General features: G+C 39.6%; 1 protein-coding gene across 2 annotated transcripts in view; it reads left to right on the top strand.

The window, feature by feature from the left end:
* Positions 1-14302, top strand: part of LOC124045183 (multiple epidermal growth factor-like domains protein 6) — a 181720-nt gene that overhangs the window by 63479 nt on the left and 103939 nt on the right. Inside the window, exon 2 of one of the 2 annotated variants that reach the window (XM_046364436.1) lies at positions 6662-6784. In XM_046364436.1, coding sequence (XP_046220392.1) covers positions 6662-6784 — 123 coding nt within the window. Of the gene's footprint in view, positions 1-6661; positions 6785-10793; positions 11185-14302 lie in introns of those variants that run through there. The other variant, XM_046364435.1, reaches the window with a different exon arrangement.

Genomic DNA, 14302 nt, shown 5'->3' with positions numbered 1-14302 from the left:
CAATCTTTCTGCAATATTAACGTGATCTACCCCTAATAGAAAAAAAGAAAAAAATAAACCCCTTAGCCCCTTCTCCCATATAACCTGCGGGGGACAAAATAAGCACCAGTTTAATGAATGTCAGATTTTCCACTTCAGTTTAATATCATTGAACCCAATGGAAATGTATTTATTCTCAATTGAATTAAATCATTTTAGAATTTTGTAATATTATTTCAATCTTGTATTTAAACGCATAGACTGTAGGGGAAACTGCTGGTTAGAAGTAAATTATTCATATTTCCTTTTACATTCTGTGTTGTCTGTATTTATCATAAGTGAGGCATGTTTGTAAATGGTTTATACATGGAACAATAGAAATGACAGTACATTGACTGCATATAATTTATACATAGATCTTTAATGTTAGTGTTATAGATCAGCGACAAACTGCACAGTTAATTACCATGAAGTCCTTAGGTATAAATGCTTTAAGAATGGAAAATGGAACGCTATAGGCTATATATAAGCCTAGTTTTCTAAATGTGGTTTGACCTTTTGGCATATTCACGAACACTGGTATGGCAGTGCAGAACAGCCATAATGATGAATATGCTGTCATTTTTATCTATTAAGATACCTAAATATGAGCTCTTGCATAGCATGACATAAATGCATTATGTAGATATGCTATGTATATATTTCATTAACTTTTAAAAATGCGGTTGGGACCTGTTATAACAAGTTCATGAAATGCTTATAGACGTATAATAAATGTGTTACGGATATGTGGTCAACGTAAATCGTTACCAGAATTTTTCCAGAGCCTTGATATCATTGGTTTGCACTTATGGACTGCCCTCTTCAATTCAAACCACAGGTTTATAATGGTGTTCAAGTGCCAATGCTGTTTAACTCCAGGCGGTGCTATGGTCAGATGACATGGTCAGATGCACACCAGTGGTGGGTTTGGTGTTGAAAAATGGATGCATGAGCAGAAAAGAACCCCATACCTACTATGAAATAGGGTAGTGGATCTTTGATGTTACGGGGTCATCTCAGTCTCAGGACTTGAACCCTATTTTATTGAGCATCCAATATTGTCATGCCTTGGTCATTGTATTTTGTGTTTTTGTTATATGTTTGGGTAGGCCAGGGTGTGACATGGGTTTATATATTGTTTTCGTATTGGGGTTTGTAGTATTTGGGATCGCGGCTGATTAGGGGTGTTGTATAGGCTTGGCTGCCTGAGGCGATTCTCAATCAGAGTCAGGTGATCCTCGTTGTCTCTGATTGGGAACCGTATTTAGGGAGCCATAGTTTCGCTTTGTATTTCGTGGGTGTTTGTTCCTGTCTTTGTGTAGTATTCACCAGATAGGCTGGTCCTTCTGTAGCTCAGTTGGTAGAGCATGGCGCTTGTAACACCAGGGTAGTGGGTTCAATTCCCGGGACCACCCATACGTAGAATGTATGCACACATGACTGTAAGTCGCTTTGGATAAAAGCGTCTGCTAAATGGCATATATATATAATAAGTTTCACGTTCCGTTCTGTTGTTTTTGTATTTAGTATTCAGTTATTTCATGTACCGCGATTCATTTAATTAAAGTCATGAGTAACCAACACGCTGCATTTCGGTCCGACTCTCTTTCTTCAACAGACGAACGCCGTTACAAATATAGCTTGAATTATTTATTTTACACATAATTTTTTGATCATCTTTATCAAGGGTGCCAATCATTTTTGTTCGACCTGACTGTAAATATTGTAAAACTATTTTTATCTAGGACTAGTTCAGACTTTTTTTGTTGTCAAATTAGCACCCTTGAAAGCCCCTTTAATATGATTTTAGAGCGAGACAACAATCTTGATAAATGTGTTCGACTAATAGGTTGAAACATTGAAGTGAACCCAGGTTGTCTGCACACGGCAAAACTGTGTTAGCCTGCTTTGTGTGTTTGCATGTACGTATTTCAGTCAATATTTTGGCGTGTGCTTTGGCTTGGCTCTGCTTAACCTTGCACCGACCTGATAATGTGACACTGCTTTCCCCACTGGACTGGAGGAATATATTTTTGCCGGTCTTGGCCGGCATATGAGGTACATTCTGTTCCATTTGATTTGTCTGTGTGTCGAACACATGCGCATATGTGGCTGTGTGTACGTGTGTTTGCATGCCAGGACTTGAAGACCTGTAAAGACAGCATACCAACACAACCCTGTCTCATTACATGTGTCCACCACTATCGGCCTGGGTCCTGAAGAACTGGCAGTAAGATTCACTTGTTCCCTTCTACTATGGTATTGTGGAGTCTTTTATAGTTCAATGAAGAAGCAGCAGACTGACTAACAGAAATGGAATGTTGACCATTCAAATGATTTGGCCTGAATTGTCTGTGAACAGCTTACGCTTCAATCCAGTGAGTGTTGATGGACCTCATTCCTTATTGACTGTCTATAGTGATACCAAAGGGACCTTCGCTAGAAGCAGGGATATACAATGCCTTCAGAAAGTATTCACACCCCTTGACTTTTTCCATATTTTGTTGTTACAAAGTGGGGTTAAAATGGGTTTAATTGTCATTGTTGGTCAACAATCTACCAAAATATTCTAATGTAATGAAACATTTGAAAATTATGAAAGATTTATGAAAGTAGTATTCGCCCCGAGACAATACATGTTAGAAATACCTTTTGTAGCGATTGCAGTTATGAGTCTCTAAGAGCTTTGCACACCTGGATTGTACAATATTTGGCCATTATTCTTAAAGTTCTATCAAGCTGGTTGTTGATCATTGCTAGAAAGCCATTTTCATGTCTTGCCATAGATTTTCAAGCTGATTTAAGTCAAAACATTTAAGTCAGGAACATTCAATATTGACTTGGTAAGCAACTCCAGTGTAGATGAGGCCTTATGTTTTAGGTTATTGTCCTGCTGAAAGGTGAATTGTTCTCCCAGTGTCTGTTGGAAAGAAGACTGAAGCACGTTTTCCTCTAGAATTTTGCATGTGCTTAGCTGTATTCCATTTCTCAATATCCTAAAAAACTCCCTAGTTCTGGGCAATAACAAGCATACCCATAACATGATGCAGCCACCACCATGCTTGAAAATATGAATAGTCGTACTCAGAGATGTTGTTGTGTTGGATTTGCTCCAAACATAACGCTTTGTATTGTTGCAAACCAGATGTTCAAAATGTTTTGGAATATTTTTATTCTGAACAGGATTCCTTCTTTTCACGCTATCATTTAGGTAAGTATTCTGGAGTAACTACAATGTTGTTGATCCATCCACATTTTTATCACAACCATTCAACACTTTTTAAAATTACAATTGGCCTCATGGTGAAATCCCTGAGCAGTTTCCTTCCTCTCCAGCAACTGAGCCTGTATTTTTGTAGTGACTGGGTGTATTAATACATCATCCAAAGCCTAATTAATAACTTCACCATGCGTTACACATCTACCAATTGGTGCCCTTTCTTTGTGAAGCATTGAAAAACCTCCCTTGTCTTTGTGGTTGAATGTGTGCTTGAAATTCACTACCTGACTAAGGGACCATACAATTATCTGTATGTGTGGGGTACAGAGATGAGCTAGAGTCGATACAACTTACAGTGAGCTCCAAAAGGATTGGAACAGTGTCATGTTTTGTTGTTTTGGCTCTGAATTCCAACACTTCCGATTTGAAATAATACAATGACTGAGGTTAAAGTGCAGACTGTCACTGTAACGGCCGTTGTTGGTTGAAGAAGGTGAGGACCAAGGTGCAGCGTGGTATGTGTCCATATTTATTAAATGAACACGGAAATAACAAAATAACAAAGAGAAACAACTGAAAACAGTTCTGGCTGGTGCAGACACACAACAGAAAACAGAAAACAATCACCCACGAAACACAATAGAAAACAGGCTACCTAAATATGGTTCTCAATCAGGGACAACGATTGACAGCTGCCTCTGATTGAGAACCATACCAGGCCAAACACAGAAATAGCAAGTCACTTTTAATTTGAGGGTATTTTCATCCATATCTTGTGAATCGTTTAGACATTTTTGTACATAGTCCCCCCATTTTAGGGGACCAAAAGTATTGGGACAAATTCACTTATGTGTGTTAAAGTAGTCAAAGGTTTTGTATTTGGTCCCATATTCCTAGCAGGAAATGATTACATTAAACTTGTGACTACAAACTTGTTGGATGCATTTGATGTTTGTTTTGGTTGTGTTTCAGATTTTTTTTTCCCAATAGAAATGATTGGTAAATAATGTATTGTGTCATTTTGGAGTCACTTTTATTGTAAATAAGAATAGAGTATGGTAGCATGTGAATGTAAAATGATTACGGATAGTCCTGAATGAATCATGAATAATGATGAGTGAGAAAGTAATAGACGCACAAATATCATACCCCCAAGATATGCTAACCTCTAACCATTGCAATAACTGGGCAGGTTAGCATTTTTCGGGGGATGTTATTTATTATCTAAACTTTTCACTACTTTAGTACACATAAGTGCCTTTGTCCCAATACTTTTGGTCCCATCAAATCCCCCACTACAGTTGAAGTCGGAAGTTTACATACACCTTAGCCAAATACATTTAAACTCAGTTTTTCACAATTCCTGACATTTAACCCAAGTAAAAATGCCCTGTCTTAGGTCAGTTAGGATCTCTACATTATTTTAAGAATGTGGAATGTCAGAATAATAGTAGAGAAAATGATTTATTTCAGCTTTTATTTCTTTCATCACATTCCCAGTGGGTCAATTAGTATTTGGTAGCATTGCTTTTAAATTGTTTAACTTGGGTCAAATGTTTTGAGTAGCCTCCCACAAGCACCCCACAATCATTTGGGTGAATTTTGGCCCATTCCTCCTGACAGAGCTGGTGTAACTGAGTCAGGTTTGTAGGCCTCCTTGCTCGCACACACTTTTTCAGTTCTGCCCACATATTTTCTATGGGATTGAGGTCAGGACTTTGTGATGGCCACTCCAATACCTTGACTTTGTTGTCCTTAAGCCATTTTGCCACAACTTTGGAAGTATGCTTAGGGTCATTGTCTATTTGGTAGACCCATTTGCAACCAAGATTTAACTTCCAGACTGATGTCTTGAGATGTTCCTTCAATATATCCACATAATTTTCTTTCCTCATGATGCCATCTATTTTGTGAAGTGCACCAGCCCCTCCTGCAGCAAGCACCCCCACAACATGATGCTGCCACCCTCGTGCTTCACGGTTAGGATGGTGTTCGTCGGCTTGCAAGCCTCCCCATTTTCTCTCCAAACATAACGATGGTCATTATGGCCAAACAGTTCTATTTTTGTTTCATCAGACCAGAGGACATTTCTCCAAAAAGTATGGTCTTTGTCCCCATATGAAGTTGTAAAACATAGTCTGTCTTTTTTATGGCGGTTTTGGAGCAGTGGCCTTGCTAAGCGACCTTTCAGGTTATGCCAATATAGGACTCGTTTTACTCTGGATATAGATACTTTTGTACCTGTTTCCTCCAGCATCTTCACAAGGTCCTTTGCTGTTGTTCTGCACCAAAGTACATTAATCTCTAGGAGACAGAACGCATCTCCTTCCTGAGTGGTATGACGACTGCGTGGTCCCATGGTGTTTATACTTTTTTTTCTTTTTTTTTTTTCTTTTTTGTTTATACTATTGTTTGTACAGATGAACGTGGTACATGCAGGCATTTGTAAATTGCTCCCATGGATGAACCAGAATTGTGGAGGTCATGGCTGATTTCTTTTTATTTTCCCATGATTTCAAGGAAAGAGGCACTGTTTCAAGGTAGGCCTTGAAATACATCCACAGGCACACCTCCAATTGACTCAAATGATGTCAATTAGCCTATCAGAAGCTTCTAAAGCCATGACATCTTTTTCTGGAATTTTCCAAGCTGTTTAAAGGCACATTCAACTTAAGTGTATGTATACTTCTGACCCACTGGAATTGTGATACAGTGAATTTTAAGTGAAATAATCTGTCTGTTAAAAATGGTTGGAAAAATGACTTGTATTTAATACCAGAGCTATTGATGTGATCCTTTCTGATTAGGCAGCTTAGACGAGTGGCAGAATGCACTGATTGAAGCAAACAGTTGCACTAACGGTTCAAAAAGACGAGCTGGAAAATGTTTGCTCCTAATGTTGGAAAGTTGGATGTGCACCGTGCAGCCATTTCGCTGTCATCTACTTTGAAAAGGTCAGGAGTTGGAGCCAGCGAAACTGGAGGTTGTGGTTTTCAGATCTCTGTTTGTGTTTTCCATTGGCAGTGATACGATTCTTGAAATATAATGAAAAAAAGGTTGAAGTAATTTGCCATGTTTGGAAGTTGTTTATGGAAGATGTTTCGTCCGTTATTTTCTGGCATTGGGCTGTTCGTGGTTACAGTACAAGATGTATCTGTTTGAACTAATCCATTTTCAAAATGGCCTCCAGGGATCTAGCAAATTTCCCTGTGAAATCTGCAGTAGGAAAGCCAGTGAACAAGGTTGAAGGCAGAGGAGTTGACCTGATGCACCATGACCACATGACTCAGCATAAAAATTTAAACATTTTGTCAGAAGTCTTATGGCCCATATACTGTATCCATTTTCCTAGTCAGGTCACATGGTTATCAACGCTTTGGGCCTTGCTTACAAACCCCTAAACCCCTCTTTCCCTCTCAGATATGAATGAGTGTGAGGAGACCAACGGTGGCTGTGAGACTTTGCGCTGCAACACCATTGGCAGCTTCTACTGCAAGTGTTCACTCGCCCAGGTGCACAGGGAGGACGGCAAGACCTGCCAAGGTGAGTGCTGTCACCCGGTGATGTCACCTGTCACCTCACACTGGTCCCAGAAGCATCTGTGAATACAAGCCTGCAGTATCACTTAAAGGAATAGTTCACCCAAATTGCAAAATTACATATCGATTTCCTCACCCTGTAAGCAGTTTGTAATTTTGCAATTTGGGTAATCTTTCCCTTTAAAACAGAATGGTATGGGTTCACAGAATGAACAAAGAATACTGTATAGCAGGGGTAGGCAACTAAATTCAACCGCAGGCCGATATTTGTCAGATGCGGATGATTGGGGGGCCGGAACGTAATTATAATAATATGTTCACCACTAAACCCCAAAAGAACAATTATTTTATACTTTGATTGCATTGATGACCATCTAGATTATGAGATGAAAGGTTCCCCTCACCATAGCTTTAGCCACGTCATTAGTGCTTAGTTGTGGTGGTCTATCTGATCTCAGCCAACCTTTTTGACGAATAGGAAGTGATTGCACAAAGCAGTGTTATTACAAGGGGATCTCTGTAATTAGTGTGTCCTTACGTGGACACGACTTCAAAGGTGCCTCTCTCTACCTGATCTTTTACTTCCTGGATGTAGACTAGAACACACTTAGTTACCTCTGTTTAAGTTGGAATCTGTTGCGTTGAAACGGCCACGTCCGTTACTTCAACAAATTAACACTGTTTTCTTCCCTCGGACACCATTGCACATCATTGCTGCCGTGACAGATAGTACGTACGATGATTTGTTTTATTACGATGCTGGATGCTCATCTCCTCCTTTTCAAAAACACAACACTAACGATAACAAATGTGCCTGGGGCATCCAGTGGTGCTGTTTCACCTTTCGCGCATTTTTAGCTTTAAAGATGGGTTCCGTTGCCCTCAAGACCAGCCATGTCATTCTACCCAGCATAACATAGTCCGACCTGGGATTTGAACTTGAGATTTGAATAGTTGAGGCCTCTGAATCCAGGCCGGTGTGTCTCGAAGTTTCAGAAAGGCGATTTGATGTCAATTTATAACGTTAATGTAGCGTTAATCTGCTATACATGCACGGTTGTCTTTGTGCCCTGATTCATTGCACATACTAAAACGGACGCAAAGTTGATGTTGTTGAATCTTTTCAGGGATACTGAGAGTTTTTGACTCAAAAACATTTGCCAGGTAAAAAATCTATGGAGAATATCCTTTAGTCCTTTAGCGTATCTACATGGTAGTTTAGTGTCTCGCTAGCTACCTTCAAACCACACTAATTAACTCACCGACACACAGAGCCCCACAGTGAGTAGAGCTGGAGCTGGGGATCACACATGTACACTGTCTGATGCAACACATTTTGTTAGTGTCATTTTACCCTCCAAATCTTTCCTCTTCGTCTTCAGTGTCAAATCCAGAGGCACTTGACACGCTAAGAAAACAAGATTCCAGAGGACATTTAATTAATGCCTTGGAGAGAGTCCTCAAGTTAGTTTGTAATTTAATAAAGTATATATTCAACCTCTCACATATCCATCGGAAATAAATGAATGACTCTTTTAATCCTTTGAATGTTCTTGACACAAAGAATTCACTGTTATTTTGACTTTTTGTCCAAAAGTGTTGGTCCCCTTGGGAGCTACTTATTCTTCGGTCATGGCAATGATAGCTATTTTCTCTATTACACTAGGAATCCCAACAGCCGCCTATTGAAATGAAAAGAAGAGGCAGATGTTTGGAAAGTCATTAAGAATGAAGAATGTCCTGTCCGGTTTACATTAAGTCTTGGCTTTTCCCTGCTTGAAAGAACTGCTATGTTTTCTTTCCTTGGCCTCATTATTCATAAGAAGCCTCCAGGAGCTGTGTCCATGCCGTGCTGTATCACAGTAAGCAGGAGTGTAGGTGTGTAGATGTGTCACGTATGCACAAGCATGTTGGGAACAATCTATACTGAGCCGCAGAAATGTAGTGGTGCTACAATGATTCTGTGTGTGTTTGCGTGCATGTTTGTGTGTGTTTGCATGTCCATGTGTGTGTTTGTGCTTGGTGCTCATGTGTGTCCTATTTAAGTCCAGACCTTTTGGCCTGAGGACAGTACCTATAAAAGACAGGAACAATTCATCCCAAGAGTCTCACTGCCATGGAAAAGACAGAGAATCCCTGAGGCAAAGCCAACATAAAATGCTCTCACTTCAAAGCAGGCCTTTAGCTTAGTCAATGGAGGTGCATTCAGGAAAGTATGAACCACTGTGATGTGAACAGCCCAATCTCTTTCTAATCATGTCCGACTGGCTGCTGAACAATGTCTAAGGTGTCGCAGAGTGTCTGGTTTGTATCATGGACTTATGGCACAGGTACACGAGCCAAGTATTTTTTGTGGTACTGTACGGTATCCATATTAGGACAGCCTCAGGAGGTGAGACATGACTGATACACCCCCCACTGTGGTGAATGCTGCCTGCATGCTACATATGCAGCATCATCAACACAGCAACGTTTGAGGCTTGTGTGCCTGGGTCGTCTTTTTACACTAGTAAGGGCCGTAACTACATATGAGGATACAGAGGTTATAATGGCCTAATAAAAATATATATTTTGTACACAATAAAGAACATTTATTACGGGTCAACATCTAAATATTTCTCCCAGTGTTTATGAAAGCTCAGAATGTTTATATTCTTGATCTGACAGTTTTAATCGCATGTGACTCTTTGTGAATGAGTGGAATCATCAACGGTGGTTTATTCGTAATGATTTCCTCTGTCCCCCGGATTTGCCTCACAGACTTTCCTTTTTAGCAGCACATTCACCACTCACCCAAACAGCAAAGTCCACCCTCTTGCAGTTCATGCCGTGGGCCTGATACGTGAAATGAACTACCCCCGAATTACCCCAGGTTGAGACTAGAGACGCTGCAGTGTGTTCGCAAGATACCGGACCAAAAGGCAATTTTAGAACCGTCCCACAACTCCTGCTTTGTCTACAGACATCCCCCAAACAAACAATGCAGGAGGAATGTAGGAGGAAGCATATAGGAGGATGCAGAGGAGACAGATAGAGAGGCATCCTTATTAATGCCTAGGAATACACATTTAAATGGTATGGAATTTGAAGAAAATATATATTTATGTAAAGAGATTATGATTTTATGCAATTCATCATTACAACTGACTGAACAAAAATCAAATTGTGTTGGTTACATACACGTATTTTGCAGATGTTATTGCGGGTGTAGCGAAATGCTTGTGTTTCTAGCTCCAACAGTGCAGTAATATCTTATAATACACAACAATATACAGTCGCTGATGCTATGAACTTACAGCAGCTAATGCTGGTGTCTTTTTTGATTGTTTTTTTTTCTGTTCTCCACATGACATTTGAAAGTGTTTTAAATGTATAGAAATGCAGTAAATGAGCTTCAACTTTAAAATGGTTTTACTTCAGGCTCTGTCATTGTATAGATGAGCTCACGTAGGGCTTGCTTGGCACATCACTTGACCATACTATTACCATGCTATTTCCCTCACTCAGCTGAAGTTGGCTATTCCCTCGCTGCTCCCATCCATGCACAGCAGTAGATGATTGAATACATCAAGAACAGCCCTTGCAAATCCCACAATGCCTTTAATGTCCAAAATGACATTAACGTGTTGATTTATGTCGGGCTTATAGCAATATACTTTGGATAAAATTGATCGAGTCCATCATGTGAATAAATATTTGTTTTTAACAGTTTCATGTGTTGAATGTAGTTTAATGTGTTGAAATGCTTTTATTGTGGTGTAATTCAATATCTTGTGAACGTTCCTGTGTGATTCAGTTGTTCGTGTTTCTCCGCTTCCGTAGAACTGTGCTTCTGTCATTGTATCTGAGGATGGAAGAAGGAGGGAGGGACATGGAGGAGGAGTGTGGACCTGCGTTCGGTGAATGGAGAGAGAGGAAGGGAGAATGAGAACGAGAGGAGGAGGAGGAGGAGGGATGAGGGTGGGTCTCCAACTAAAAGAGAGAAACATGCAGCATGTCTGTCAAAGCTGAGAGAGAGAGAGAGTTAGAGAGAGAGAGGAAATTCTGCCTGAAATAACAAAGAAAATGACTTACTATACTTAAACCCAGAGAGTCAACTGGTGCGGTGATCACACCTCCTTTGGGAGACTATCGACAGCTTGGTACAAGCTTTACTATTCTATCTACAAATCTTCTAACTTCCAAGCTTAGTTCTCTGTAGATACTTATCTCACACTTTCAGTGTTGTTAAGACCATGGCATCCCTAGGATGGGTCGTGGTGGTTCTAGTGGGCTTTTGGAGCCAGCTAAGCCCAGGTCAGGGAGCTAATAATGGGCCTGGCAGATACCGCTACCAGCGCAGGAACTGCTACACCTGCTTCTATGGATACAATGGCTACAACACGGGGCACATGAAAGGTGCAGGTGAGTGAGAAGTATGTGCTGTGTGCACAGTGCTCTACCATAGTACAGTATATCAGTCCCCGTTGTGAGCAAGATCATGTCATATCTGTCATCGTGTGTAGAGTATGACATTAGACTTTGTCACTTGAACCTCCTGGAATGCAAGGGAACCTGTAGTTTTTATTGATTATATCTAAGAGATTATAATGCTGAATCAAGGCTTCTGTGTATACTGACATCTGCCATGTAGACACATTATCAGTGTGTGTGTGTTTGTTTGTTACAAATACAATGCAATGCAACTTCATTGTCCCATATAGGGCTGTAAACCTACATTAATGGCTTAACCTGCATTTATTTGCATGTTTAAAATGGTAATGTGTGAGTGGAGTAATGGGACACGAATAAAGTACTTTGAAAGCAGGTAGGGATCAGGATAAACTGCTGCTGCAGTTAAGGGGAATATACTGGAAGATGAGCTCTATGAGCCCTGTGTAGAAATGAAAGCGAGAGGGACAGAGAAAGAGAGAGCGAGAGAGACCATGCAAGTCTATATCGAGTTTGTCCTTCTTGATTACAGAGAGAATTACAAAATAACAAATATGTGACCAACCGGCTAGATTCGATCGTATGTAGCAAAACCTGAAATTGTGTTTATTTTTTATTTTTTTACGTTGGATAAAAGTAGAGACTCAGAGCTAGAAAATGGTATATCATACACTATAGTTCAGGAACAATGGGAAAATAATTATGTTTTGAAAATTGATAAACGTTTGCGAAAATTGCCCTTGAATGTTTAAGTACACCTACTGGAGAGCTCTTCTCTGTCTACACCTATTCAGCATTTTCACACCTTCCTAAGCCTTAGCCCCACCTATCTTTTTAAGCATTCACATGTGAGGCCATGTGCTAAACAGAGTGACTACAGTAGTGTACTAAATAAACAAAGATTTCAAGACTAGAGGCTGGTTTACACTGTCTATCGACAGGTCTGTATACATTTACATTTAAGTCATTTAGCAGACGCTCTTATCCAGAGCGACTTACAGTTGTCATAGTTACATCATGAGCATTCTATTGGCGTCCGACATCAAACTTGTTGTTGTTGTAATGAAAAAGGATAAACACAAAACGACAGGCTGCATGACATCAGCAGCCTGGTGGACCAAAATAACCTAACTGGTGTATTTTAACACCAATAAACCCATCCGTTTAACAATGAATTTAGTATATGTCAATCTAGCAAACTAGGCAACTAAAAGCAACTTTCTTAACAATGTTTTATACTCCCTGACAAAAGGCCATGCAGCCGAAACACTTCCAAGTTTTTGCAACTTTGTTTCCATTGAACATGCCATACAAATAAATATTTTACATATAATTCATATAATTCATTATATGAAGAGTGCCCTGGTCCTCCTTTCTTTTTAATGTTTTGGTTTGTGTCTAGCTTGTTTAACACTAAGTTAGCTGGCTATCCAGTTAAAATAATGACCATATCATATAGCTGACAACGTCCTAACTTTAGCTAAATTGTATTCATTATTACAGGAAAATAAACTCAATTAAGATAATTATTTACAAGTTAATGTGGAGCTAATTACAGAAAATACTTGGACACTGTCTCGTTGGTCTAACGTTATATCATAATTTGACTTTGGTGCAGGTCATGTTGTTCTTCACTTCTCTGGTAAACACACACTATATCAAATAAAATAGAAGTTTATTGTCAGGATACAGAAGGTGTAAATGGTACAGTGAAATGGTTACTTGCATAGTGGAGTCTTCTGTTTAGACATGTAGCTAACTAACTAGCTAGCTAAACAATGAACCATAATATTAACTCAACTTTTCTACCCTGCTTGAATCTACAGGTAGCTAAAGCTAACCAACCAGGTTTAATGTTAGCTAACTAGCTAACATTAGGCTATAACTAGCAATGCAAGTGGTTCTGAGATACAAATAATATTACTACACAGATGATACACATAACTTTAGCCAGTGAGCCAGCCAGCTAACGTTAGCTAGCTAGCTAACAGTATGCTTTAACTTGAAATGAAAACAACTTTCTGACAAAATTAGAAACGTATGATATCTGAAAATATAGCTAGCTAGACTCTCTTAACGGAATACATGGATGAACGCTTCTCCCTCTCTGTCACGGATGCCATGGTTGCCCTTAGTTTGAAGATGTAATCCAGAGACAGGAGTTTTTTACAACAGCCTTCTGTGTGTTTCTGTTTCAACTCCCTCCACATATTTGCAATCAAATGCCTGAATTTTCTCCATCTCCTTAGCTATCATACTCTGCTTCTACTGGGCATTCCACAGATTTCAAAACTCGGTCCTCCAGAAAGTGGAGAGCATTAGCAACACTTTTGCAGTTCTTCATGATATCGTTAAAAAAGGCTGCTTTAGAAAGAATTACCAACATATACTGAGCAGCTCATGTTATAGACAGAAGCGTGCTACATAGCACACCAATTCAAACTCATCTCTCGGCATGTCCAGCCCATCCCCATCCATTTTCAGCCAATCATGGCTAGCGGGAAGGTTCCTGCCTTTTTCTGCTAAACCATCTGGGCTCGTAATTTAACAATTTTATTCGGATTTACAGATGGCATACAAGTTTGTTATTACGGCACATTGAAGTTCATACGTTCCAGAAGGCATTTCTACCAAATAACGCATTTTGATTTTTTTTTAAATTGTTCATTCAAATACCTCTCCTGTGAAGTAGTGACGCTCGACATATGCCTAGTTTCCTGAAATGAGTCACATATCATTCCATTTACTGACCCCTGAAGCCTCCTCTCTTCAACTCAATATTTTATAACAATCAAACAAGGAAGTGAATTGTTGGAGTGAAATTCCCTTACTTTCAGTCCCATGATAAATGTTAACTAGAATCACGAAATATTGACGTATTGAATATAATTATGAATATTGCATTTAGAATTATGGAGTATGATTGATGGAATCATATTTTGAGTTTATTATGTTATCATGGGTATTTGAAAGCAGTATGGAGCCTCACCTGGGCACACCCCTTTTTCCCTGGTTCCCCTTCCCTATACCTATTTAGTGGTATGGTACTTTGGCCCCAGTTATGGAGGGGTGCCATACAGTTTTTGACTAC

Source organism: Oncorhynchus gorbuscha, linkage group LG10 (assembly GCF_021184085.1).
Source record: "Oncorhynchus gorbuscha isolate QuinsamMale2020 ecotype Even-year linkage group LG10, OgorEven_v1.0, whole genome shotgun sequence".
In the NCBI taxonomy this organism is placed as follows: domain Eukaryota; kingdom Metazoa; phylum Chordata; class Actinopteri; order Salmoniformes; family Salmonidae; genus Oncorhynchus; species Oncorhynchus gorbuscha.
Note: the sequence above shows the minus strand (reverse complement) of the source record. Positions and strands in the feature narration are given on the sequence as shown.